The 24,290-nt window shown below is 42.4% G+C and overlaps 1 protein-coding gene across 2 annotated transcripts; it reads left to right on the top strand.

Moving 5' to 3' along the window:
- Positions 1-60: 60 nt before the first annotated feature.
- On the top strand, positions 61-21,989 carry DCTN5 (dynactin subunit 5; the record flags this gene model as incomplete). Of its 2 annotated transcripts, XM_082644210.1 has the most annotated exons (6): positions 75-228; positions 1,004-1,072; positions 9,448-9,566; positions 13,270-13,381; positions 17,157-17,259; positions 20,614-21,989. In XM_082644210.1, the coding sequence occupies exons 1-6, from the start codon at positions 181-183 to the stop codon at positions 20,709-20,711; spliced, it is 549 nt and encodes a 182-aa protein (XP_082500336.1). In that variant the 5' UTR covers positions 75-180. The 2 variants fall into 2 exon arrangements, with proteins under 2 accessions (XP_082500337.1, XP_082500336.1); XM_082644211.1 differs by lacking the exons at positions 9,448-9,566; positions 13,270-13,381; positions 17,157-17,259; positions 20,614-21,989 and adding an exon at positions 5,040-5,156 and having other exon boundaries at positions 61-228.
- Positions 21,990-24,290: the final 2,301 nt, after the last annotated feature.

Raw genomic sequence — 24,290 nt, 5'->3', positions numbered from 1 at the left:
CAGCCAGAGACCGCAGAGCAATGGAGCGAGGCTACCTAGCGGAGAGCCGAGCTATGGATGAGACCGCAGACCGCCCAGAGCGGAAGTGGAGGAGCAGCCGGAAGTAGTCGGAGTCTCAGGCGGAGAGACAGGCGGACAGGCTTTGACAGGAGTCGGAGTTGTGCAGAGGCGTTGGTGGTCATGGAGTTGGGCGAGCTTCTCTACAACAAGTCCGAGTACATCGAGACGGTGCGCGTGTCCAGACATCTGCCCTCCCCTCTCCAAGCCTGCATCCCCTGAGGCCGCCGTCTCCATCCTATCCCTGCCCCACCCCAGTTCCCTTTGGCGTTTAGTCCGAGATTACACAGTGAGAGTTCATGTATGGTCTAGCTTTCTTATGTATTCCTTGCATGGCCAGTTTAGGCTTTTAAAAATTTATTCCTGATTTCCTCGTAGAGATAAAACGCCTTCCAGAAAGCAGGACAAGTCTCATCCATCCTGATAATTACAGCTCTGGGCTTCAGGCCTTAAAAAAATTTTTTTTAAACTAATGTGTCATAATTTATTACTACGTGCTAAAGACTGTTAGGTTCTTTTTGTTGTTGTTGTTAGGTTCTTTATAGTCAGTACAAACTGTATGTAGATGTGTGTAAATTGCTCGAAACTGGGTTAGTGCTCAGTCAGCATTACTCTTTATTTTTTCATTGAATTCTCACAACTCTATGCTATTGGTAAAGCCATTATCCTGTTTTTAGGGCTGTAAAACCGAAGTATAGAAATGAGAGACGAATTTGTGTCTCTGCTGCCGCTAGGCTATAGACGTACCACATCCAATTTCTGGGTCTGTTCCTTGAATCCCTAAGTTCCTAATTCATCCTTGCTTTTTTGATATCCTGACTCATTCCATTGCAGACGACACCCCATTGCAAGTCCTTTTCTCTCCAGTATGAGCTTTCTTGGTGGAAACCTGTAGCCCAGAACCCACTCAGTTTGCTCACCTCTGTTTTCTGCTGTTTCCTTTCAGGCATCTGGGAACAAAGTTAGTCGCCAATCTGTACTGTGTGGAAGTCAGAACATCGTTCTCAACGGCAAGGTAAGGGACACAGCCAGCTCCGGGATGCATATTTCTGCTTTCTTTCCACTGATTATCACATTAGCAGGGCAGATGAAATATCTCCCATTTATTGCTATATATGCTAAAATTCTCTCTCTTTTTTAATTTTCCAAATTGGATTTATTGAATACAAAAAAGATGCCGTAAAAAGAGGCAACAGAAAGCCTTTTTCCTGTTATTCCAGGCACAAAATACAATGACACCAAGCACTGAAATTATTAGACAGTATTGTAGTGTGTCCTGTATTACTGGACACAAAACATAAATAGACAGCACAGTATTTTAGTGTAGAAACTAAAGTGATACTGATATAATTATCTGTTTACTAATTAATGATTCATTATTAACTGAAACTTAAAATTAATTTGAGAATTGGGAAAGTAACTGAAGTCTGAAATGCATTTGAAAAATGGAATGTGAAAGGCTCAGAATCTTGTAGTCTGAAAAAACTGAAATAGCACAGAGATGAGCATAAACCTGGGATAATATTAGAACACTTCAGAACCAGAGAAAATTTCAAGATATATTTGAGCTTGACAAACACTGAAGTCCATAGTTTCTTCCTGCCATTAGGAACACTCAATTTTCCTTGAAATATTAAATCTGCAACTTCTAGAGGTAAAATAATCTCACCGTAATCCAAAGATCACAGATATTTTCAGTAGAGACACAATTACTGTGTCTGTTAACCCATCATACCATGAGATTTAATGGAAAAGAAATATAGTTTGGTAGTTAGATGTAATTAGTAATTATAGATACACTGTTTCAGTACAAAATTAGAAAATTCAGTTAACTCCATCTGACTCATTAGCAAATATGTGGAGTTTTTTTTGAAATCCTTCAGCTAATTCCAAAACATTTTCTGTGATTTTGTAGGGAAGATTTGTGTGTGTGTGTGTGTGTGTGTGTGTGTGTGTGTGTGTATTTATGACAAAATTCGCCATTTTAAGCACTTCTAAGTATACAGTTCATTGACATTAATTATATTCACAGTGTTGTTCAATCATCACCACTATATCTATTTCTAAAACATTTTCATCACTCAAACGGAAACTCTGAACCCATTAAGGAATAACTCTCATCCCCTTTCCTCCCAGACCCTGGTAACCTCAATCTACTTTCTGTCTCTATGAATGTGCCTATTCTAGATATGTCAGTTAAGCACAATCATTCAAGATTTGTCCTTTGGGCTGGCTTATTGCACTTAGCATAATGTTTTCAAGGCTCATCCACACGTATCAGAATTTTATTCCTTTTCATGACTGAATAATATTCCATTGTATATATGTACATTTTGTTTATTTATTCATCTGTTGATGGACACTTGGATTGCTTCTACCTTTCCACTATTGTGAGTATTGCTGCAATGAACATTGGCATACAAGGATATATTTGAGCTCTGTTTTCAGTTATTTATTACATACCTAGGGGCGGGGGTGTCTGGGTCATATGGCAGTTCTATTTTTTAGCTTTGCGGAGAACTGCCAAATTGCACCATTTTACGTTCCCACCACAATGCAAGAGAGTACCAATTTCTCATGAACACTTGTTATTTTCTGTTTTTTTGTTTTTTGGATGTGTATATGAAAGGTATTCAGTATTTCATTGTGTGGTTTTTTCTTAATTAGTTACTTTATTTATTTTATTTTTGGCTCTGTTGGGTCTTTGTTGCTGTGCGCGGGCTTTCTCCAGTTGTGGCGAGCGGGGGCTACTCTTCATTGCAGTGCACGGGCTTCTCACTGTGGTGGCCTCTCGTTGTGGAGCATGGGCTGTAGGTGTGTGGGCTTCAGTAGTTGTGGCACGTGGGCTCAGTAGTTGTGGCTCATGGGCTCTAGAGCTCAGGTTCAGTAGTTGTGGTGCACTGGCTTAGTTCCTCCGCAGCATGTGGGATCTTCCCAGACCAGGGCTCAAATCTGTGTCCCCTGCATTGGCAGGCGGATTCTTAACCACTGTGCCACCAGGGAAGCCCCTCATTTTGTTTTTTTTTTTAATTAATATTTTATTGGAGTATCGTTGATCTACAACGTTGTGTTAGTTTCTGCTGTACAGCAAAGTGAATCAGCCATCCATATACATATGTCCACTCTCTGCTAGACTCCATTCCCATATAGGTCATCACAGAGCACTGAATAGAGTTCCCTGTGCTATACAGTAGGTTCTTATTAGTTATCTTTTATATATAGTAGTGTTATTTGCATTTCCCTAATGTCTAATGATGATGAACATCTTTTATCTTATTGGCCATTTGCATATCTTTGGAGAAATATCTATTCAGTCCTTTGACCATTTTAAAATCTTGTTGTCTCTTTGTTGTTGAATTTTAGGAGTTCTTTATATTCTGGGTATTAAATCCTTATCAGATTTATGATTGCAAATATTTTCTACCATTCTGTAGATTGTCTTTTTACTTTCTTGATAATGTTCTTTGATACACAAGAGTTTTTATTTTATTTATTTTTTTTTTTGCGGTACGGGGGCCTCTCACTGTCGTGGACTCTCCCATTGCAGAGCACAGGCTCTGGACGTGCAGGCTCAGCGGCCATGGCTCACGGGCCCAGCCGCTCCGTGGCATGTGGGATCTTCCTGGACCGGGGCACGAACCCGTGCCCCCTGCATTGGCAGGCAGACTCTCAACCACTGCGCCACCAGGGAAGCCCAAGAATTTTTAATTTTGATGAAGTCCAGTTTATCTATTTTTTCTTTTGTTGCTTAAATTTTTGATGTCGTATATCTAAGAATCCTTGCCAAACCCAAGATCATGAAGATGTACTCCTATGTTTTCTTCTAAGAGTTTTATGGTTTTAGCACTTGTATTTAAATGGTCGTTGATCCATTTTGAGTTAATTTTTGCATATGATGTGAGGTTGGGGTCCTAATTAATTAATTTTGGGAGGGGTGGAAATCTACTTGTACCAGCACCACTTGTTGAAGAGATTGTTCTTTCCCCATTGAATGGTCTTGTCATCCTTATAGAAAATAATCTGGCCACAGATGTATGGGTTACTTTCTGGACTCTCAGTTCTATTCCATAGTTGATACATCTGTCCTTATGCTAGTTCTACACTATTTTGCTTACTGTGTAGACTTGTAGTAAATTTTATAATCAGGAAATATGAGTCTTCCAACTTCTTCTTTCTCAAGGTTGATTTGGTTATTCGGGGCCCTCTGTTTCTGTTTCTTTTTTTTTTTTTTTGTGGTACGCGGGCCTCTCACTGCTGTGGACTCCCCCGTTGCGGAGCACAGGCTCCGGACGCACAGGCTCAGCAGCCATGGCTCATGGGCCCAGGCGCTCCGCGGTATGTGGGATCCTCCCAGTCCGGGGCACAAACCCGTGTCCCCTGCATCGACAGGTGGACTCTCAACCACTGCGCCACCAGGGAAGCCCTCTGTTTCTTTTTTGAAAGGCGTTTTATTTGGCAATATTTGGTGCACACAGAAGACTGATATGCGATATATATGTTATGAAGCATAAAAATTAAATCAACACCATGAACCCACCACCCAACTGAAGAACTGGAACATAATCAATGCATAATAATACAGTACAGCCTGAAGTTCCTCTCCCATTTCTTTCTTCTACCTCCTTCTAAGAGGATACCACTATTCTGAACTTTCTGTCATAAATTCTTTATTTTTCATAACAAAATTTTTACCACATACGTGTGTATTTCTAAATAATATATATTGTTTAGCTTTACTTGGTTTTCTGTGACTTACTATTTTTACCCTCAGTTATTGTAATAATGACAATAGAAAACATATATTACATTTAGTAAGTAACATTGTTCTCAGCTTAGTTTTTAATATTCATTGTGGTTTATGCATTTTCACTGCTGTGTACAATTCGGTTTATTCCCTCTCTTATGGGTGGATAGTTATTTTGTTTCCAGCTTTTTGTTATTATGAACAATCCATTTTTGTTTCCAGTCCCTGTCCCTTTCAGAACTTTGACATTTCTGTTTTCCTGAGCTCTTCCATCGGGTGTCACAGTGCCTGCAGGAAGAGACAGGGATCAGATGAGCAAAGAGGACTGGGTGTAAACCAGAATGGTGGGGCCTAGTGAATTGGAGAATACAGGACCTAGCTAAGCTCGGGCTGATTGTTGCCATGTGGGAGTGCAGACCTGTACTTGCAGAGCTTCTGTTCTTCTCAAAAGAAACTGGAAATCTGGATTTTTTAAAAATGTAAAGTGTCCTAGTATTCACATAATAGCATCTAATTTAAATGATAAAAATGGCTGCAGAGGCCAGAGAAAACCATTTCTAGGTACAGCCCTCAGACCCCCAACTTGCCACCTCTGCCTTGTCCTTGTTGAGTTCGGTGAAGTCTGCTTTAATACTGTTTTTCTCCCTGAAAGGTCTTTTTAGGCACCTCCTTTCATTTTAACACCCTGTTGTCTCTATTTTTAATCTGACTTCTCTTCTTTAGCTCCATTCTTTATGAGATAGGAAACCAGGGTTTGAATACCGCTTGCTAAATTTCTTTGACCATCTGTGATATCGTTTCCTTCTTATGTTTTTTGTGTGTTTGCTTCCTCAGTGGGAATGTAATTTAGGCTGACTGAGGGACTTATATGGATTTTCTTTATTTCTAGATTAAGATTGTTATCTTTACTTAAAACACAATAAAACAATAACAGCCATTACCAAATACTCAGCACTCTTGGTATTCTGTTTCCTTCCAAAAGAAAAATAAGTCATTTTCTCTGATTGTAGATGGAAACACAAGCTGAAAAACAATGATTGAAGTAAATTAAGGATCTCAGATGAAAGAATTATGTACTAGAAATAGACATCTCTCTAAGCTTGAAGAAGATAGCTTTTAAAAACCAAGAGAGGAATTCCCTGGCATTCCAGTAGTTAGGACTCGGCACTTTCACTGCCGGGGCCTGGGTTCAATCCCTGGTCAGGGATCTAAGATCCCGCAAGCTGAATGGCACAGCCAAAAAAACAAAAACAAAACAAAACAAACCAAGAGGACCTGTAATACTTTACAATCAGCAGCAGATGTGAAAATTTCTCTTTACCGATAGAGGTTTTATAGACTGAACATATGTGGGTCAGATTGGTAAACTCTTCCAGGTGTGAGCCCATTTCTTTTTTAGTATCTTCTCAGAGCCTCATGTTCTGGCTAGTGATTTATCTAAATTCACCTATATTTGAGGTGTTCCCATCTACTTCTCTAGACTGACATTCTGTCTTGGGCCCCAGACCTTTATTTACAACTGCCTGTTGGTCATCCCACAGATTCCACAAACTCAGAATTTCAAAACTGAATTTATCATCTAATCCCCAGAGTTGCTCACCCTGTCCTAGATTCTTTTTCTCTTACCCAACATCTAAACAATGACCGAGTCATATAAAATCTCTTCTTTTTTTTTTTCTTTTTAAATACTTTATAATGGAACATTAAAAAAAAATCACTTTTAGGACTTCCCTGGTGGCGCAGTGGTTAAGAATCCACCTACCAGTGCAGGGGACACGGGTTCGAGCCCTGGTCCGGGAAGATCCCACAGGCTGTGGAGCAACTAAGCCCGTGTGCCACAACTACTGAGCCTGCACTTCTAGAGCCCGCGAGCCACAACTACTGAAGCCCATGTGCCTAGAGCCGAGCCCGTGCTCCGCAACAGGAGAAGCCACCGCAATGAGAAGCCCACGCACTGCAACGAAGAGTAGCCCCCGCTCACCACAACTAGAGAAAAGCCCACACACAGCAACAAAGACCCAACGCAGCCAAAAACAAAATAAATAAATTTATTTTTTTTAAATCATTTTTATTTAGGTATATTACATACAATAAAGTGTACCCATTTTAAATATGCAGTTTGAAAAGGTTTGGCTGATGTGGACATCTATGCAACTAGTACCACAGTCAAGATATAAAATATTTCCATCACCCTAGTTTCCTTGTGTCCCTCTGCAGTCAAGCCTTCTTCTAGCTTTGCCCAGGTAACCTATATAAAACTAATAGAGGTTAGTTTTGCATTTTCTCAAGTTTCCTGTAATTGGAATCATGTACTTTTTGGGGGGGGGGTCAGCTTTCCCTCAGCATAATGTTTTTGGATTTATCCATGTTGTTGGATATATTCATGGATTAGTAGTTCATTACTTTTTATAGATGAGCAGTGTTGTTATGGAACTCTTAGGACACATTTAAGAGTAGAGAGAACAGGGCTTCTCTGGTGGCACAGTGGTTGAGAGTCCGCCTGCCAATGCAGGGGACACGGGTTCGTGCCCCGGTCCGGGAAGATCCCACATGCCACGGAGCGGCTAGGCCCGTGAGCCATGGCTGCTGAACCTGTGCGTCCGGAGCCTGTGCTCTGCAACAGGAGAAGCCACGACAGTGAGAGGCCCACATACCGCAAAAAAAAAAAAGTAGAGAGAACATATAATGAGTCCCTATATACTTATTCACCAGCTTCTACAATTAGCAATATTCTGGCATTCTTGCTTCATCTCTATACTCACCTGCCAAGTTCAAACCAATTTTGGAGTGGAATATTTTAAAGCAAATTGCAAGCATAATATTATTTCACCCATAAATATTTCAATGTATATCACTAATATTTAAAGGCTTTAAAAAATGTATAGCGGACCGTTATTATAATATATTTTTTAAAAAACCAGTTATTCCCTAATATCATCTAATCTAATCCTCAGTCCATGTTCAGTCTTTCCATTATCTTTTTTTTTTTGGCTGCATTGGGTCTTCATTGCTGTGCCTGGGCTTTCTCTAGTTGCGGCGAGTGGGGGCTACTCTTCATTGTGGTGCGTGGGCTTCTCTTTGCGGTGGCTTCTCTTGTTGCGGAGCACAGACTCTAAGCGTGTGGGCTTCAGTGGTTGCAACACGCAGGCTCAGTAGTTGCAGCACACGAGCCCTGGAGTGCGCGGGCTTCAGTAGTTGCAGCATGCAGGCTCTAGGGCGTGCGGGCTTCAGTAGTTGTGGCACATGGGCTCATTAGTTGTGGCACACAGGCTCTAGAGTGCAGGCTCAGTAGTTGTGATGCACGGGCTTAGTTGCTCCACGGCATGTGGAATGTTCCTGGACCAGGGATTGAACCATGTCCTCTGCATTGGCAGACGGATTCTTACCACTGCATCACAAGGGAAGTCCCTCCATTATCTTAAGATGTCTTTTTACAGTTGGCTTGTTCAAATCAGGATCCAAACAAGGTCAGGTACACATTACTGTTTGGTTGATGTGTCTCTTAAGTCTCTTTGAATCTGTAACAGTTCTCATTCCCTGCCTCATTTTTCTCCGCATGCCATTTATATGTTGGGGAAACTGGCTCACTGTCCTGCAGTATTTTCAAATTTCTGAATTTAGCTGATTCTGTTTACACAGTGTTGCTTAATGTGATCTCTGTCCCCCTCTCCTTCCTCTAACTTGGTAGCTGGATCTAAAGGATTGCTCAGATTCCTCTGCCTCTGATTTATTTCTCTTTTCCTGATGTACCGCTTTTGCCTTAGGTAAGGCCCACCATCTCATTTCACCTTGATCCATCTGAAGGGTCACTTCCCCTCCAGTCTTGCCTGCCTCCATTCAGGCTCCAGACTGCTTCCAGAGTAATATTTCTAAAATGAAGCTTCACTTGTGTTAATCCTCTGCTTAGAAACTTTCATTGATTCCTTATACCTGCTAGGGAAAAACATCTGAACTTCTGTACTCAGCACAGGTAATTCTTCATGATCTGGTCCCTTGCTTACTTTCCCAGCCGCAACCCCAGCCACGTGCACTTTTTTTTTTTAAACCTCATTTATTCAGCAGACATTTCAAGAATGCCTACTCTTTACCAAGTATGGGGCATTAGTTCCCCCCAGTTTCTGGGTTGTGTTATTCAGCCCCTCCTGGCAACCTCTGGGGAAGCCAGATATCACACCTTGCAGTGTAGCACATAATCTGGGTCCAGAAATTGCGAGAGGAAGCAGAACCTCTGTGGGTCCACCTCTGGAGCATGAAGTTGGAGATAGTAGTGTTAGGAGATTAGACAAAGGTGAGAACAGCCAGGACTCTCACTGAGCAAGCAGCCAAGGCTTGGGGGCAAGTGGAACCGAGCGCATCTGAGGAGATGGACAGACCAGGTCTACCACAGGTATTCTCAATAAATGTTTGTCCATCCATTGAGTCCTATTCATGGGATAATAAGGGCAAAGCTTGTGAGGTACTGGGAACATCTTGAACTGCAATCAGTATTATGAGGGCAGTTCTCTTTACCTTAAAAGTTATCCCTTTTGACAGAACAGGTGATTCAGTAGAGTATAGCATAACTCTCAAACTGTCTGGTTTCCCACTCTTTTTCATTATGTTTTAGGCTATGTTAGTAGCTTTTTAAAATATGCTTTGTTTTATAGACCATTGTGATGAATGACTGTATTATTCGAGGGGATCTGGCAAATGTAAGAGTTGGACGTCATTGTGTTGTGAAAAGTCGGAGTGTCATAAGGCCACCATTCAAGAAATTCAGCAAAGGGTATGTAATTTAATGACCTGATTCAGCCTTGGGCAAGATGCTGCTACTGGTGGTACTGTCCCTGCGTTGAGTTGTGGGGGAAGGAGCAGGTCTACGGTATCGTTTGGGACACTAAGTAAGAATTCACCATAATGAACACAACTCTGGTGTTGGTTGTCTTCGTCTAGTTGGTGGTCAGTTGCCAGAAACAATCCACTTAAGCCGGCAAAAGCAAAGGGGGTTCTGATTAAACAGCCATAGGCATATTTGATGGAATTTAAGGGTAGAAAAATGGGTCAGGCTTCACAAGGGACTAGAACCTGGAACTGGACAGCTAGCCAGAATCAAGACCACTATTCTATCTGGCTACTGCTCTGTTACCAAGGTTATATGTTTCTTAACTGTTCTTCTCTCTGCACTTCTGCTTCCCTCTTTTTTCTTTCAGCTATATCTTCCGGCTTTTCTCATGGAGCCAACCTTGCTGCCTCAGCCCGTTTTTTTACATCACTTCTCCATTTAGGCTTCCAGTGGATACCAACCAGAGATTTTAGGTCCTATTAACAAAATGTTGGGAGAGAGAATCTAATTGGCTCAGTTTGAGTTAAGTGCCCACCCTCAGTCTAAAAACAGCTTTGACCCAGAGAGCAGGGTCAAGTCAGGCCCACTGATCTCTCAGTGGGCATAAGGATTGTCTAAGAAAGGGCATGGGCAGGGCAGGAAAACCGACCGCTATGCTTGATATGATGGTATTCTCTTTGCCTCTCTCTCCCTTTGCCCTCCTGGTTCCTACCTATGGCACCGTCTGCTTTTCATCCAAGAATTCAACAAGCATTGATTGAGTGCTTTCCTTATGCCAGTCACTAGGTTATAAGCTGAGCATATAAAGATGGATCAAACAGGGTCTCAAAACCTAGTGTTAGAAGTAAAACAAACTAGTGAATGGAACAAAAAAGAAACAGACTCACAGATATACCGAACTAGTGGTTACCAGTGGGAAGGAGGAGGGGCAAGACAGGGGTAGGGGATTAAGAGGTACAAACTACTACATATAAAATAAATAAGCTACAAGGATATGTCTTACAGCACAGGGAATAATAGCTAATATTTTATAATAACTATAAGTGGAGTATAACATTTAAAAATTGTGAATCACTATGTTGTACACCTGAAACGTATATATTGGAAATCAACTATACCTCAATTAAAAAAGCAACAACAGGGCTTTCCTGGTGGCGCAGTGGTTGAGAGTCCGCCTGCCAATGCAGGGAACATGATGGGTTCATGCCCCAGTCTGGGAAGATCCCACATGCTGCAGAGTAGCTGGGCCCGTGAGCCATGACCGCTGAGCCTGCGTGTCCGGAGCCTGTGCTCCGCAACGGGAGAGGCCACAACAGTGAGAGGCCTGCGTACCGCAAAAAAATAAAAAACAAAGAACAAAAAACCCCCAACAACCTAGTGATAGAAATAATTACATAAACAGAAAGCTACTATAGAATGTGATGCTGTAACATGATAGCCACTATAGAATGGAATACTCCTGTCACTGGGGCATGAACATGGTTAGGGAGGAACAGAGAAGAGGGCAGCTAACTCAGACTACCATACCTGGGTGTATATCATGCAGGAATCGTCCTGCATTTCCCATAGTGATGTTGGGCTCCAGGCTTTCATTATGTACAGGAATTGGAGCAGGGAGTCATTGTAAATCATATGAAATTTAAATGAAAGCATTTGCTCATTAGCTCAGAAGGCTATTTTTTCCTTTTTTTTTTTTTTTTGGCTGTGCTGTGCGGCATGTGGGATCTTGTTTGTTTTTTTTTTTTTTTTTTGCGCGGTACGCGGGCCTCTCACTGTTGTGGCCTCTCCTGTTGCGGAGCACAGACTCTGGACGCGCAGACTCAGCAGCCATGGCCCACGGGCCCAGCCGCTCCGCGGCATGTAGGATCTTCCCAGACCGGGGCACAAACTCGCGTCCCCTGCATCGGCAGGCGGACTCTCAACCACTGCGCCACCAGGGAAGCCCGGCATGTGGGGTCTTAATTCCCTGACCAGGGATCAAACCTGGGCCCCCTTCAGTGGAAGCGCAGAGTCTTAACCACTGGACCACCAGGGAAGTCCCTCAGAAGACTGTTGAGGGGAGGGGACTTCCCTGGTGGTCCAGTGGGTTAAGATTCTGTGCTCCCAATGCAGGGGGCTCGGGTTCGATCCCTGGTCAGGGAACTAGATCCTGCATGCATGCTGCACCTGAGAAGTCCGCATGCTGCAACTAAGAAGTCCACATGCCGCAACTAATGATCTCATGTGCTGCAACTAAGACCCGGCGCAGCCAAAAAATTAATAAATATTTTTTAAAATTAAAGAAAAGGACTATTGAGTGGAAATCAGAAAACCCTGTGATGCCCTTTCATGGTTTCATACAGTGACTGATGCTCTGCTAGAGTTGTTGACTCCACCTCCTGATAAAGGCATTATTGGGCTGGATATGGTCCAGGAAGAGGACTGAGAATGAATAAGAAGTTGATTGGTGAATGGAGGGAAGTGTAAATTAGAATAGTCCATATGAGAAATATAGAAATACGAAAGTGTAAATAGCAACACATGAATAGAAGGTGAATGTCAATTTCCTCCCCTGTATATCTCAATACCAGGATCAGATAATAGTATAAAGTTTGGAGTTTTTAATTTAAAATTAAGGAGTTGATAGTACTGTTGTAGACTAAGATAAGATCAAGGAATCCATTGCCACACAAGGAGTCCAGACCAAAAATGCAAATGAATTAAGGAAGATTTAAATAAAATATAGGTCTGTGGAGGACAGGTATCATCTCTGACAAAATATTCCTGACAAAATAGAACACAGGACTGGAAAGAGCCAGTGAGCATCCAGCTGCTTTATATTAGTTCTAGTCCAAATATTTTACATCCCAAGGTACCGAAATTTCTTGTAAATATGATCACAGACCACTGTCAATGACATTTGAGGAGTCCTGGAGAATGGGAATGATGTCACAAGTCTGGAGATAGCCGACTGACTCCTTAAGTCCTGGCTTAAATGTCACTTTCAGTTAAGCTTTTACTTAACCTCCAGTCTGAGTAAAGTCTTTTAGTTATATGCTCTCATAATGTGGTGTTTTTCCTCTGTAGCACTTATCACAGTTGTAACTAATTATTTATTTAATCTCTCTTTTCTTCTCTTGTTTATAAGCTCCGTGGGCATGATTGCATCCCTTTTGCTCACCATTGTATTCCCCAGTTCCTAGCATAGAGTCTGGCATATAGTAGACTCTCAATAAAACCAGTCAATATATACAATTTTAGCATGTTGGGAATTATATCCCATGAACCTCACATCAGTCCCCTGAAAGATTATAGAGCAGATTAATGAAAATGTGATCTGTGGGCATTTTCAAAGGAGGCAGGAATGAGCAAAACATTCATTTGTTTTTATTTGGTGCCAGATTTTTCAGCTTTGAAGGTTTTGCTCTTACTGTTTTGCTATTTCCTTTCACATTTCCTTGGTCTGATATTTCTGATTTCAATTTAGTAGTCACATGCATTTTCTTCAACATTATAGAATTCCTTAGCCTGAGGATTCTTTCCTTGCTAGGAACAGTCTTACTAAGAAAAGACGATGGAGTTGGGATTACTATCTTTAGTTCTATAAACCTTGACCAAAAGTACATCAACTTGACCTTTCTTTGTTCATCTTCTTTTTCTTCTATAGCGTTGCATTTTTTCCTCTACATATTGGGGACCATGTGTTTATTGAGGAAGATTGTGTGGTCAACGCAGCTCAGATTGGCTCTTATGTTCACGTTGGCAAGAACTGTGTGATTGTGAGTATGGTGACTTGGCTGGCTGAGCAGCCTCACTCTCTCTCTAGCTCGCATCCCTCACATCAGTGGGCTTCCGCTGCTGTCATCAAGCAGGGTAGAAGTCCTTTCTGGTCTACTGGTCTGTCAGAACTATTACTGAATTTGGCGTTTTTCCTAGGCATTAATAATCATGGCTAACCTTTATGGAACCTCTTCCATATGACGTTAAATTCTTACCTTTGATTATTTCATTTAATCCTCACAACCATCCAAGGGTACTAGGTACTGTTATTATCCCTGTTTTCAGGTGAGGAGACTGAAGACCTTCGATATTAGGGGATTTGACAAGGCTAGTAAATTGTAGTGCCGGGATTTGAACCCTAGTGGTATGAATAGCCATGCCGCTATGTGGCCTACCTGTTGCTTCACCTCAAGAATCTTACAGTCTGGTGGGGGTGAGGGGATCTTGAAGGGGACATCAAAATTGGCTCCTAGACCAGAGGAGAATGAGTGTTTCAGGGAAGAGATTGGCATGTGTAAGGGTCAGAGTCACCAACGGGCATGACGTTAAGGGAGCTGCATGTAGTTCAGGGTGCTGGGTGTGCCAGGTGCGAGGGGGCCCCTCCCTCAGCAGAACCTGTAGGACCCTGGTCCACAGGTGCCTCGATATCAGTTTGTTTAACCCAACCAGGGCTTTCCAAGGCTGAATTTCTTGGTATTTCATAGATGAAGAGGTTGATTTCAGTTAGGATTTCTGAGACCATCCTGAGTAAGAATGTTAATGATCAGAGCCAAACTGCCTAAATTTTCAGGGAAAATGTTTCCTACATTTTATGTTTGTCCTTCAGATTCTGGGAAAAGCCAAGACCCCTTTCATGCATTTAAATGGCCACTCCCCTTAATTTAGAGTCAGTTCTCTGCTCTGGATAAGACCAGGACCCTAAAGTATCAGAAAACCTGCAGAAGCCATGCAGTCACATTCCAGGAGCCATGAGGGCACAGCAAAGGTGGACAGTGCAATGGAGAACCCCACTGCTGAGAAAAACATTCCAGTCTGACTTGTTACTCAGAGTTAAGGGAAGTCGTTGTTTTGCCAAATATTCTTCTCCAGGGGAGTTCCTTAGTATGTATTAGAGACAGAACATCTGTGGTTCGGGCTGACGTTGAGAAAAGGGAGAAGAAATCCCTCTCCCCTCACTCTGACTGTTTGACCAAAGCTGGCTTTCCAAGCCACAGCTGGGTTTTTCTGATATTCTCCTCAGCAATGTGAAGACATCATCATAGTAGCCTTGTCCTTTAGCCCCAGAGCCAAATGTCTGAACGGTTAAAACCCAAATGCTATTCCCACAGCTTAGGGAATTCTAGTCCTATTGTTAGGTGCTCTGCTTTTTGTATCACTTTTCAAAACATCAATTCATGGTATTGTCATTGTTCAGTATTGACAGTACTTATTTGCTGAGACTTTAAAAATTCCCAAGTAATCTCAGGAGAATGATCCTTTGAGAATCTCAGAGCTAGCAGGAACTCATTTAGAGTCCAACTGTCCTCATGACACACGGATCCTTCCTGTAGCATCTCATGTGGTAGTCTAACTTATGCTTGGATATGTGAAGGTGTGGGTGTTAATCAGAATTGCCCAAATGTCTGCAGGAAAAGCCTAACAGGCAATATTAATAGGCACTGTTACCATGCCATGAGTTTTACTTTTGTCTCTAGTCTTGACAGCATCCCTACGGGCTTGGTTTCATATCCTATTTCACAGGATTTAAGTAACTTGCTAAATAACTTGCATAAGGAGATATGGGTAGCTATAATACTAGCAACATGTAGTTCTTAACTCCTTCTTGGAAAGTTCTCCAGGAAAGAATAAAGAAGTAGTTTCAGCTTTTTATCTCCTCAGCTATTGCCAAGCCGTTCATGCCTAAGAAGTACCTGCATTTTTTATTCTGCTGCCATGTAATTGATCAGTTTACCCAGAATTCTCTGAAACCCAATTGAGCACAGTTCTCTGAGTGGGCAGAATGGCCAACTCTAGAAAGCAGGTGGCCTCAGGCTGTGTGGTGGCTGGTAGTATACGGTGAGAAGGTTCATTTCCACTGTCCCTCTCTTCCAGGGCCCTGTGTCTGCAGGTCCCTGTCTGTGAATGTGTCCTGCCATACGCAGCACATTGTCTCCTTTTACTCAGTGCCCCATGTGCTTAGTCTGAGTTATTAGGAGCTTAGGCGTCATAGGACATCTTTGAGTTAATTTGGGAGTCACCAGGGGAGCTGGCCATCTGCCAGATTTTTGATGTTGCCAATAATAGGTAATTCATGGAAGAAAACTTTCCAAGGAGAAATGAGCTGCAGTCATAACTTGCTTCTGACCTAAAGATGTTGCCCAACTTGGCTGTTATCCACCCAACTGGAGACAACTTAGTTAGCCACTGAAGAAATTCAGACCTTAGAGGTATAAGCTTTTTGAAAAATTCATTTGGCAATCTACCCAGGAGTTCCTGGACATACATAAGAGTTAGGTATTTAATACTGGGGGGAAATTTGAACACAACCAAATCAAAGTATCTTTCATATTCTTTGGTAAAATCTAAGGTCTAGATGGGTTAGCATTATCCTGGTATTTGTTAGGTGTTCCACATCCTCAGCCACCTGGGGATGTTTTATCAGATCATCTGACCAGAACACAAGTAAACTTATAGACCCGGATGATGTAAATTCAATCTTTCATTTACTCAGCAAGTTGTCTGAGACATAACTTTAATCGTATACAGAAGCCTCTCCTTTCCCTTAAGCCATGAAAGAGATGCAGCTCCCAGACCTTATTTCTTGCCCCCAAAATGCCATGGGTGATGGCAGAATTGAAAGTTGATGACAGTGGATAAAGTCAAACATTATGTCCAGCCTAAACCTTCTAATAAGTACCACTTACCCATGGGAGAACAAATGAACTAATAACTTCATATCCAGAAGAATCTGCCAAGACTTTTCCAGTTGGAATTGGCAAAAGAACAAACAGACCTTACATTGGTAGGTTCAAAACGAATGTACTGGCTAATATGAACCAAGGGTACAGAAGTAGATCCTAGTTTCATACATAAGTGACTCTGGGGGTTCAGTTGATGTCATGAGAATTAATCCCCTTCCCTTTTTTGTTTTCCTCTGGGAGGCTCTCAGTCAGGTCCTTTCCTCATGGAAACCAGTGGCTGGTCCAGGATTCTGTCCTGTCCTCTAGAATCCCCATTGTAAAGAGCTTCCTTTCCCAGTAGTTCCAGCAGAAGCCCTGACGTTGAGATTCATCATCGGCTCATACGCCAATTCCCTAAACCAGTGGCTGTGGCCAGGCTTGGGGTTCATAGTTTGGGATGGGAGGTGAAGCACATGGACTGAAATGGGGATGGGGCAGTATCCAAGGAAAATATAGCTTCTGTTACCAGCAGAAGGGGAAGTGGATGTTGGACAAGCAAAACAACAGATATCCACTAAATTATTTAAAAAAGGAAGAAAGAAAAGTAAACGGAATTCTTGAAGATTGAATTTCATGTAGTATGAAATGCCTAAGGTAACTTGAACTGTCCCTAGTGTATGACCCCCACCTCAAATTCGTACACACTCACATTTTTACCTCCTGCTTGTCACGTACCACCTGCAGTAGGGAATAGTAGCCAAGCCTCTTGTCACTGTCCATGACTATTGTATGATATCATGAATGGAGAAAATACAAATATATTCCACACAGCAGACAAGACAACTTTTACTCCCATTTCCTGGTCTATTTCCTATTAACAAGATTTTAATTTCAGGGGCGCCGGTGTGTGTTGAAAGACTGTTGCAAAATTCTCGACAACACAGTATTACCCCCAGAAACTGTGGTCCCACCATTCACCGTCTTCTCAGGCTGCCCAGGTAACCTTGGGTGTTGATTATTAAAACTCAAGTTTATTTTCTTTCACAAAAGTAATGCATGCGATTTCTATCTCTAACAGTATGTTGATCTAGCTAACTTAAACATTCTCCTGGTACAGAGTACTCAGAAATACTACCTAAAATATAACTAGATAAATCTGTCACCAGCACAGGAAAAGTATGAGGAAGCATGTCTCTCTTGGCCTGGGCTCTGGGTGGAAAAATAAAAAGTATGTCCAAAGAATTCTATGGCCTTACCTTCACATTGGTTGGTGTTTGAACTTGTACTTCCCACCCTGCCCAGGAATGCCCTAACTGAAAAGTTACCATAAAACATGCTCTAAGACCAGTGAGAGCTCTAGGACACCTGAGAGAAGCAAATACATTATCTCTTGACCTTTGCCCGTATGCAAAGCCCTCATGAGCTCAGAGTTCCAAATTATAAACATGTGACGAGACAAAAGCAATCCATGCTCATCCTAGAGAGCTTGGAAAACACCGAAAAGCAAGAAGAAGAAAACCTCACATTCCCCAACCCCCACCTCAAGACAGTCTCGTCTCTTCTACATGTTGTTTTACGCAATGGAAATCACGTAACGCATGCAAAGGCACATCACAGATTCACAGATGGAAGATGATATGAAGAGAGAGATTTGACAATATATGATCTCTAACCACTGGGTGGTTTATTTGTTATTCCAATTTTTAAAAATCTCATTACTTAGATCACTCAATACAAATTTCAAAGATGTACAGAATCATCCACTAGGATTCTTTGGGGAGGAAATGGACCATTCTGCTCTTTCATGCACCTCTGTTTGCAAAGGAGGAAGAGACTTTTATTTAGTAATTCTCCCCGTAATGAGTTCCCACTGTGAGAAAGTTTAATAGTTCTTAGCAAGTGCTAGATCAGCACAGTCTTGGCGATTGTTTTAGGAATTGTGAGACAAGCATCTGAGCTGAGATGAGAAGTGTATTGCTGACGAAATATCTTAATCTCTTTTAACTTATTCGAGGCCCTTAGAACCAATTTATGGTCTTTGAGCACTGATGGCATATGGCAGGGAAGCACTACTAGATATTTGAAATCCAGATAAACACTGTGTGTGGAGGTTCTGCCTGGGACCTTAGAGTTCATTGTATAGGTGAGGAAACTGAGGCCTAGAGAGGTTGAGTTGTACGACTTATCGGAGCTAGTTGGGGGGAAAGCTTTGACAAGCACTAAAGACTCCTTATTTATTTATTTATTTAAAATTTTTTCTTTTTTTTTTGGCCCCTCAGCTTTTGGGATCTCGGTTCCCCATCCAGGGATTGAACCCGGGCCACGGCAGTGAAAGCACTGAATCCTAACCACTAGACCACCAGGGAACTCCCAGAACTCCTTATTTAGAGTCCAGTACTTTTTGCACTGATAGGGTACTTCCCAGGTTTATTTTATGTGATTTCACAAACAAATGCTAACCATCTAGATACTGCCGTTGGCAATCTCCCCCTTTAATGAAGAGGCATAGGGTTGCAGGAAAACTAGCATATTTTTGGAAGGCTCCACAGCATGAAACTGAGTCAAAATGAAAGGCAAACTGTACAGAAAGGATCTAGGTTAGGGACCAAAAACTCACATGTCCACAGGAGCCCGGCAGATCATGTAAATGATTGAAGCAATAGCCTATCATAGCTGTTTAAGAATACAGACATGATATCATGAGAACTTCTGGTGTTTCATGAGGAGCTCAAAATCTGAATTTTTATGGTATTTCTGAATTTTTAATTGTTGAGTACTAATTTTTTTTAGGAGATTAAATACTGTACAGACTAAACATATATTTGGAAATCTAACATGGGCTGCTAGTTTGTAAAAGGTGCCTGTGAGAATTGTGTATCTTTTAAGACCATTTTTTCTATCCTATTTTCTCTTTGTATATATACAAGAGCATATGTGTGTGTTTTTATATGCATATGAGTGTATAGGTATGTGTGTTTATATATATATTTGTGTGTATAATGTGAAACTGTTTTTACATATATAAACAGAATCATACTCTGTGCTGTTAGGAAACTTGCTTCCTTAACAGTATATCTTGGGCATCTTTTCTTGTCAGTATGGTGAGATTCACCTCATGCCTTTTAATGGTTTCATGGTTTTCATTGCATAAATGTCCCACAGTATAACTAATCATCCTCTGGCATAATGGATCAAAAGAAGTTGCACCTGGTTTTTCATGATTAGAAACTTTGCTGCATTGGTGCTTTTGTACATATATTGTGCAATTGGGCAAGATTATCTGTAGAATAAATTCTTAAAAGTTGGATTATCAGGTCACAGAGCATGAACTTTTAAAAGTTTTGCTAGATATTCCTAAATTGCTCTTCAAACGGTTGTATGAGTTTACACGTCTACCCAGAGTGTGTGAGAGTGCCTCTTTCCTAGAAATTCTTGGATTAGGATTAGGATTCCCACATCTTTTGTCTTTCTATAGGGTGTTTTTGTTCTACTTCCATCTGTGATTTGAATATAACTAGCATGTTCAGGCCTTGGATTCAGTTTCATTGTATGAATAGCAGGGCAGTTTCTTCCCTCAAGAGCTCTCACCTCGGCTTGCCCAGCAGGCGTCACCCCAGAATCCAGGGGATGGACAAATCCTTGCCTGGAACAACGTCTGATGTAGTCAGATTTGCCTTAACTCTTCAGGTTATGCCATGATGTACTAACCTCTTTTACCTGGAATATATTTCTCTCTTTTTTTTTATTTATTTTTTTTTTTTTTACTTTTTTATTTTTGACTGCATTGGGTCTTCATGGCTGTGTGCGGGCTTTCTCTAGCTGTGGCGAGTGGTGGCCACTCTTCGTTGTGGTGCGCAGGCTTCTCATTGCGGTGGCTTCTCTTGTGGAGCACGGGCTCTAGGCATGTGGGCTTCAGCAGTTGTGGCTCGTGGGTTCAGTAGTTGTGGCTCGCGGGTTCAGTAGTTGTGGCTAGCGGGCTCTAGAGCACAGGCTCAGCAGTTGTGGTGCACGGGCTTAGTTGCTCCGTGGCATGTGGGATCTTCCCAGACCAGGGCTTGAACCCGTGTCCCTGCATTGGCAGGCGGATTCTTAACCACTGTGCCACCAGGGAAGTCCCTGGGATATATTTCTGCACTTTGGGAAAGTATTAGTTGTTTCTCTCACACACACACATATTCACATCATCTTGGAGATATGGTCAGTGGAAATATTCTGTTAGCACCAGATGGAAAACCTAGTATTTAGACATTCATGACTAAAGAAAGGAGACTTCTAGAGGTTTCAGCAGAAGTCAGGGCTGCATGTGGGCCTCCTCCGGCTCCTCGTGGTTGACCAGGTCTTTCTTTCCTCAGGACTCTTCTCAGGGGAGCTCCCAGAATGTACCCAGGAGCTGATGATTGACGTCACGAAGAGCTACTACCAGAAGTTTTTGCCCTTGACACAGGTCTAATGTCTCTGCCTTGTGTCTTGAATTCGCTTGAGCTCTAAGATGAACTTGGGGACAAAGTGAGCCAGTCAGCATCTACAAAGAGCTCTTGTGTCTTTGACACCTCCTACCCTCTTTCTTTCTTTCTTTCTTTTTTTTTTTTTTGGTTTAATTCTTTAGAGTTTCTCAATCCTCCCAGGCTCTAAGCTCTTAAGACTTAATAACAGAACATCTAGAGGAGTCTCCAAATGCTGTGCTTAAACCGTATCTATTAACAGTCACTCCGTACCATTATGTGTGGAACATGGACTCATCTGTTTCCAGCACTGCCACCCCTTGGTCCTGTGGGTGGCTGGATGGAGCAGGGCATTCTGTCCCAGTGGGGAGGTTGTGATGCTCTTGTGCTGCCCATGGCCATGAGCTACCACAGTGAGCTCTGCTCACAGGGATCACTCAGCTTCCCTGTTGCTCACACATTTGACCAGTTGCCACAGCTGCTCATAATCTGGAAAAAAAAGTGTTTTGCGACTTTTCAGAGCCCAGATTCCTATTGGCTACTAAAACTTGAAGAGAGGGTAGTTAGTATTTCTCTTCTTTCCAGAGTGACCTGAACTGTCATTTTAATTCAGGGTGACTAATAAAAGACTTTCAAGCATCTATTCTAGGGCCTTGGCTTTCACTAAAAGGGGGGCCCTTAGTGTCCAGATTTTATTTTTGCACAGTCCCAGGTTTGAGTCTCCCACGTGGGTGGACTAGTCTGGCAGCCACTCCTTGCCTCATCGTGTTTGGGGACAGCAGTATATGCCTTATTTCACTGGAGATGTAGCATTTGTGACACTTGCTCCCTGGCCTAAAACCATTCAACCCACCCTTTCTTTGCCTCACAGTTCAGACCAAAATATCTGTACTTGGGCCCAATCTCATATGTACATGGGGGTCTCTTAAAATCATTCTGGGGGCACAGAGCCCCAAGGAGTAAACGAAGTTGCCGGGGCCGTTCTTATCTTCTGGGTAATAGCACAACCCTTCCTGTTCTGCTCTGGCCTCTTGGTTTAGTAGGAAGATATAGGAGTGAAGACCTGAGAAGGCTGGCCTTGCTTGAAGCTCTGATGCTGCTGTGAATGGGGTAGGACAGTTTAGCCTTGAAGGTTAGGATCTAGCAGCAGCTGTCTTGACTTAATATCTGGTTATGGGGTTTGCAAAAAGAGCTGTATGTAGTCATCTCTGCTAGTTCAATGTAAAACTGCTTTCTGGTTTGTCATTTTTTATGTTTGTACATTAAAAGATTGACACATGAAACAAGTCATTTGAAGGTGATCACTATCCACCTCCAGCGATGGCACCCTCTCTTGGGCACTTCACTGTGTGCCTGGTGCCCTTCTGCGGGCTTTATATTCACTTGCCTACCTAGGGCTCACACCAACCCTGTAAGCTGGACGTTATCCCCACTTTACTGATGAGGAAAAAATTCAAAGATATTAGATAACTTGTTCCAATCTTCGTGGTGAAGAAGTGGCTGACCCAGAAGTCACATACATGTGTGCATGTCTGCCTGGCTCTGCAGCCCACACTCTTCAGGTCTGCCCTGGTACGATGGGACAGTCTGCTGTGTCCTGATACCAGCAGTCTGTGATGGTTGCAGCTTTTTGGGGAGCCATATCCCCCAGCTCCCTTCCCCTTCTGTGCCACCAAAAAGGTGTATCTTGTAGTTGGCAGAGTTTAGATGTGCCCTAGGCTAACCTCTTGCTTCCTAGAGAAATCTTCCAGGGCGTGTCTGACAGATTCCCTTCCAGCCTGTGTTTGAATACCTGCAAAAGGAAGCTTGCCACTTTATACGACTAACTGTTCGTTTTCTTTTTTAATTTATTTATTTATTGAGATATAACTGACATATAAGCTTTTGACTGTCCATTTTGTTGGTGAACAACCAAAATTAAGAGAAAGTGGGGTGTTTTTTTTCTGAGTCTTTTAAAAATCTTTAAGTAATTTGAGTACATGATTCGAAAAATCCAGTCCAGTTAGTAAAGAAGGGTCCTACAATGAAGTAGATTTTCCCAACCCAGAATCCAGTCCCATGTTCTACTTCCCAGGGGCAACTACTCAGAACAGTTTTCGATCTGTCCTACCAGTGGTTAGTCTGTGCTTGGCACGAGCAGATATACACATACACACCGACCTCTGTACTCATACAGATGCGAGCACATGCTAGACGTGCTGTCCTGCACCTCGCTGCTTTTACTTAACAGTACCTTAGAGATTGTTCCATTTTGACACAGACAGGTGATAAAAATAACAACTGTTAACATTTATGGTGTTTACCATGTACCAGGTACTCTTCTGAGTTCTTTACCTTTGTTAGTTCCTTTAATCCTCACAATAACCGTGAGGTAGGTCCAGTGTTCCTCCCCAAGGAACAGAGGTAAAGTAAATTGCCCACACTAATACAGCTAAGGTGATGGTGAATCCAGGCATTCTGGCCCTAGAGCCCATACTTTTAATCATTATGCAGGAATCCCTCCATGTTCTAATACCTTTCATTGCCCAAATTGGATCATTTGGCCAGCCCAAAGCATTTTCAGGCAGGCAAGGAAAAGAGGGTTGGGAATGGGTACTGTTGACCCATCCGGCAATGCCTGCCACAGGCAGGAAACCTAATGCTCCCTCTGAGAAGACTGTCTCCTTGCTATGGTCCCTGTTGTCTTGCAGCTACAATTGTGATCTGACTAGTTAAATGGGAGACAGTTTCTTGGGAGAATTATCCTTGGCTTGCAGCCATTAAATTGCATCGTACAGTTCTGTACCACGTGGTTGGCACTCTATAAAGGAACACAGAAACTAGATTAGACAAAAATCCAATTAGAATGCTTGTTGCAAGTGGCAGAAATCCAGCTTGAACCAATTTAAGCAAAAACAGGGGCTTTATTGGCTTACACAACAAATCACAGAAAAGACTAGCTTGAGAAGCAATGTAATGTGAACCCTGGGCAAGTTACTCAATCTGTCTGTGCCCTCCCATTGTGAGCTGTGCAGTAGGACTGACAGTAGCACCCCATGGAGTTGGAATGGATGAAATGAAGTGCTACATGTAAACATTGTGGGCAGTTCCTGGCACTTAGAAGCACCCCATAAGTGATAACTTAGCATTGCAGGGACAACTATATCCAAGGATTTAGACCCCATCAGGGCTCTTTGCTTTTATGTCTTTTTCACCTTCACATTAGTAGAGGTATAGATTGGGCTGCGAACCATCAAAATACAGAAGATTATTTGAATACGAAAGAGAAGGTTATTTGTCACTCACCTAACAGTGCAGCAATAGGCAGGTGGTCCAGGCAAGGTAGGAGGCTGGGCTCCACAATGTCATCAGGCACCCAGATTTCTACTGTCTTGTCATGTGGCCACATTTAGCTGCAAGAGAGGCTGTAAATTTAGTGTCTAGCTGAGCAGCCAAAACTCTGAGGAAAGAGGTTCTGGTAGTAGAAGGAGAAGGAGAGAGTGGACATGGGGAGACAGCAAGCCGACTCCCTCAGGCCTGTGTGTAGGCTTCCTTTTCTGCTGCTGCAAGTGGGCTTTCTCCATGCATCAGGGCACGTGGCAGCTGAC

This window comes from Mesoplodon mirus (genome assembly GCF_964341445.2).
Source record: "Mesoplodon mirus genome assembly, chromosome: 15".
NCBI lineage: Eukaryota > Metazoa > Chordata > Mammalia > Artiodactyla > Ziphiidae > Mesoplodon > Mesoplodon mirus.
This window is presented reverse-complemented; position numbering and strand designations above follow the sequence as displayed.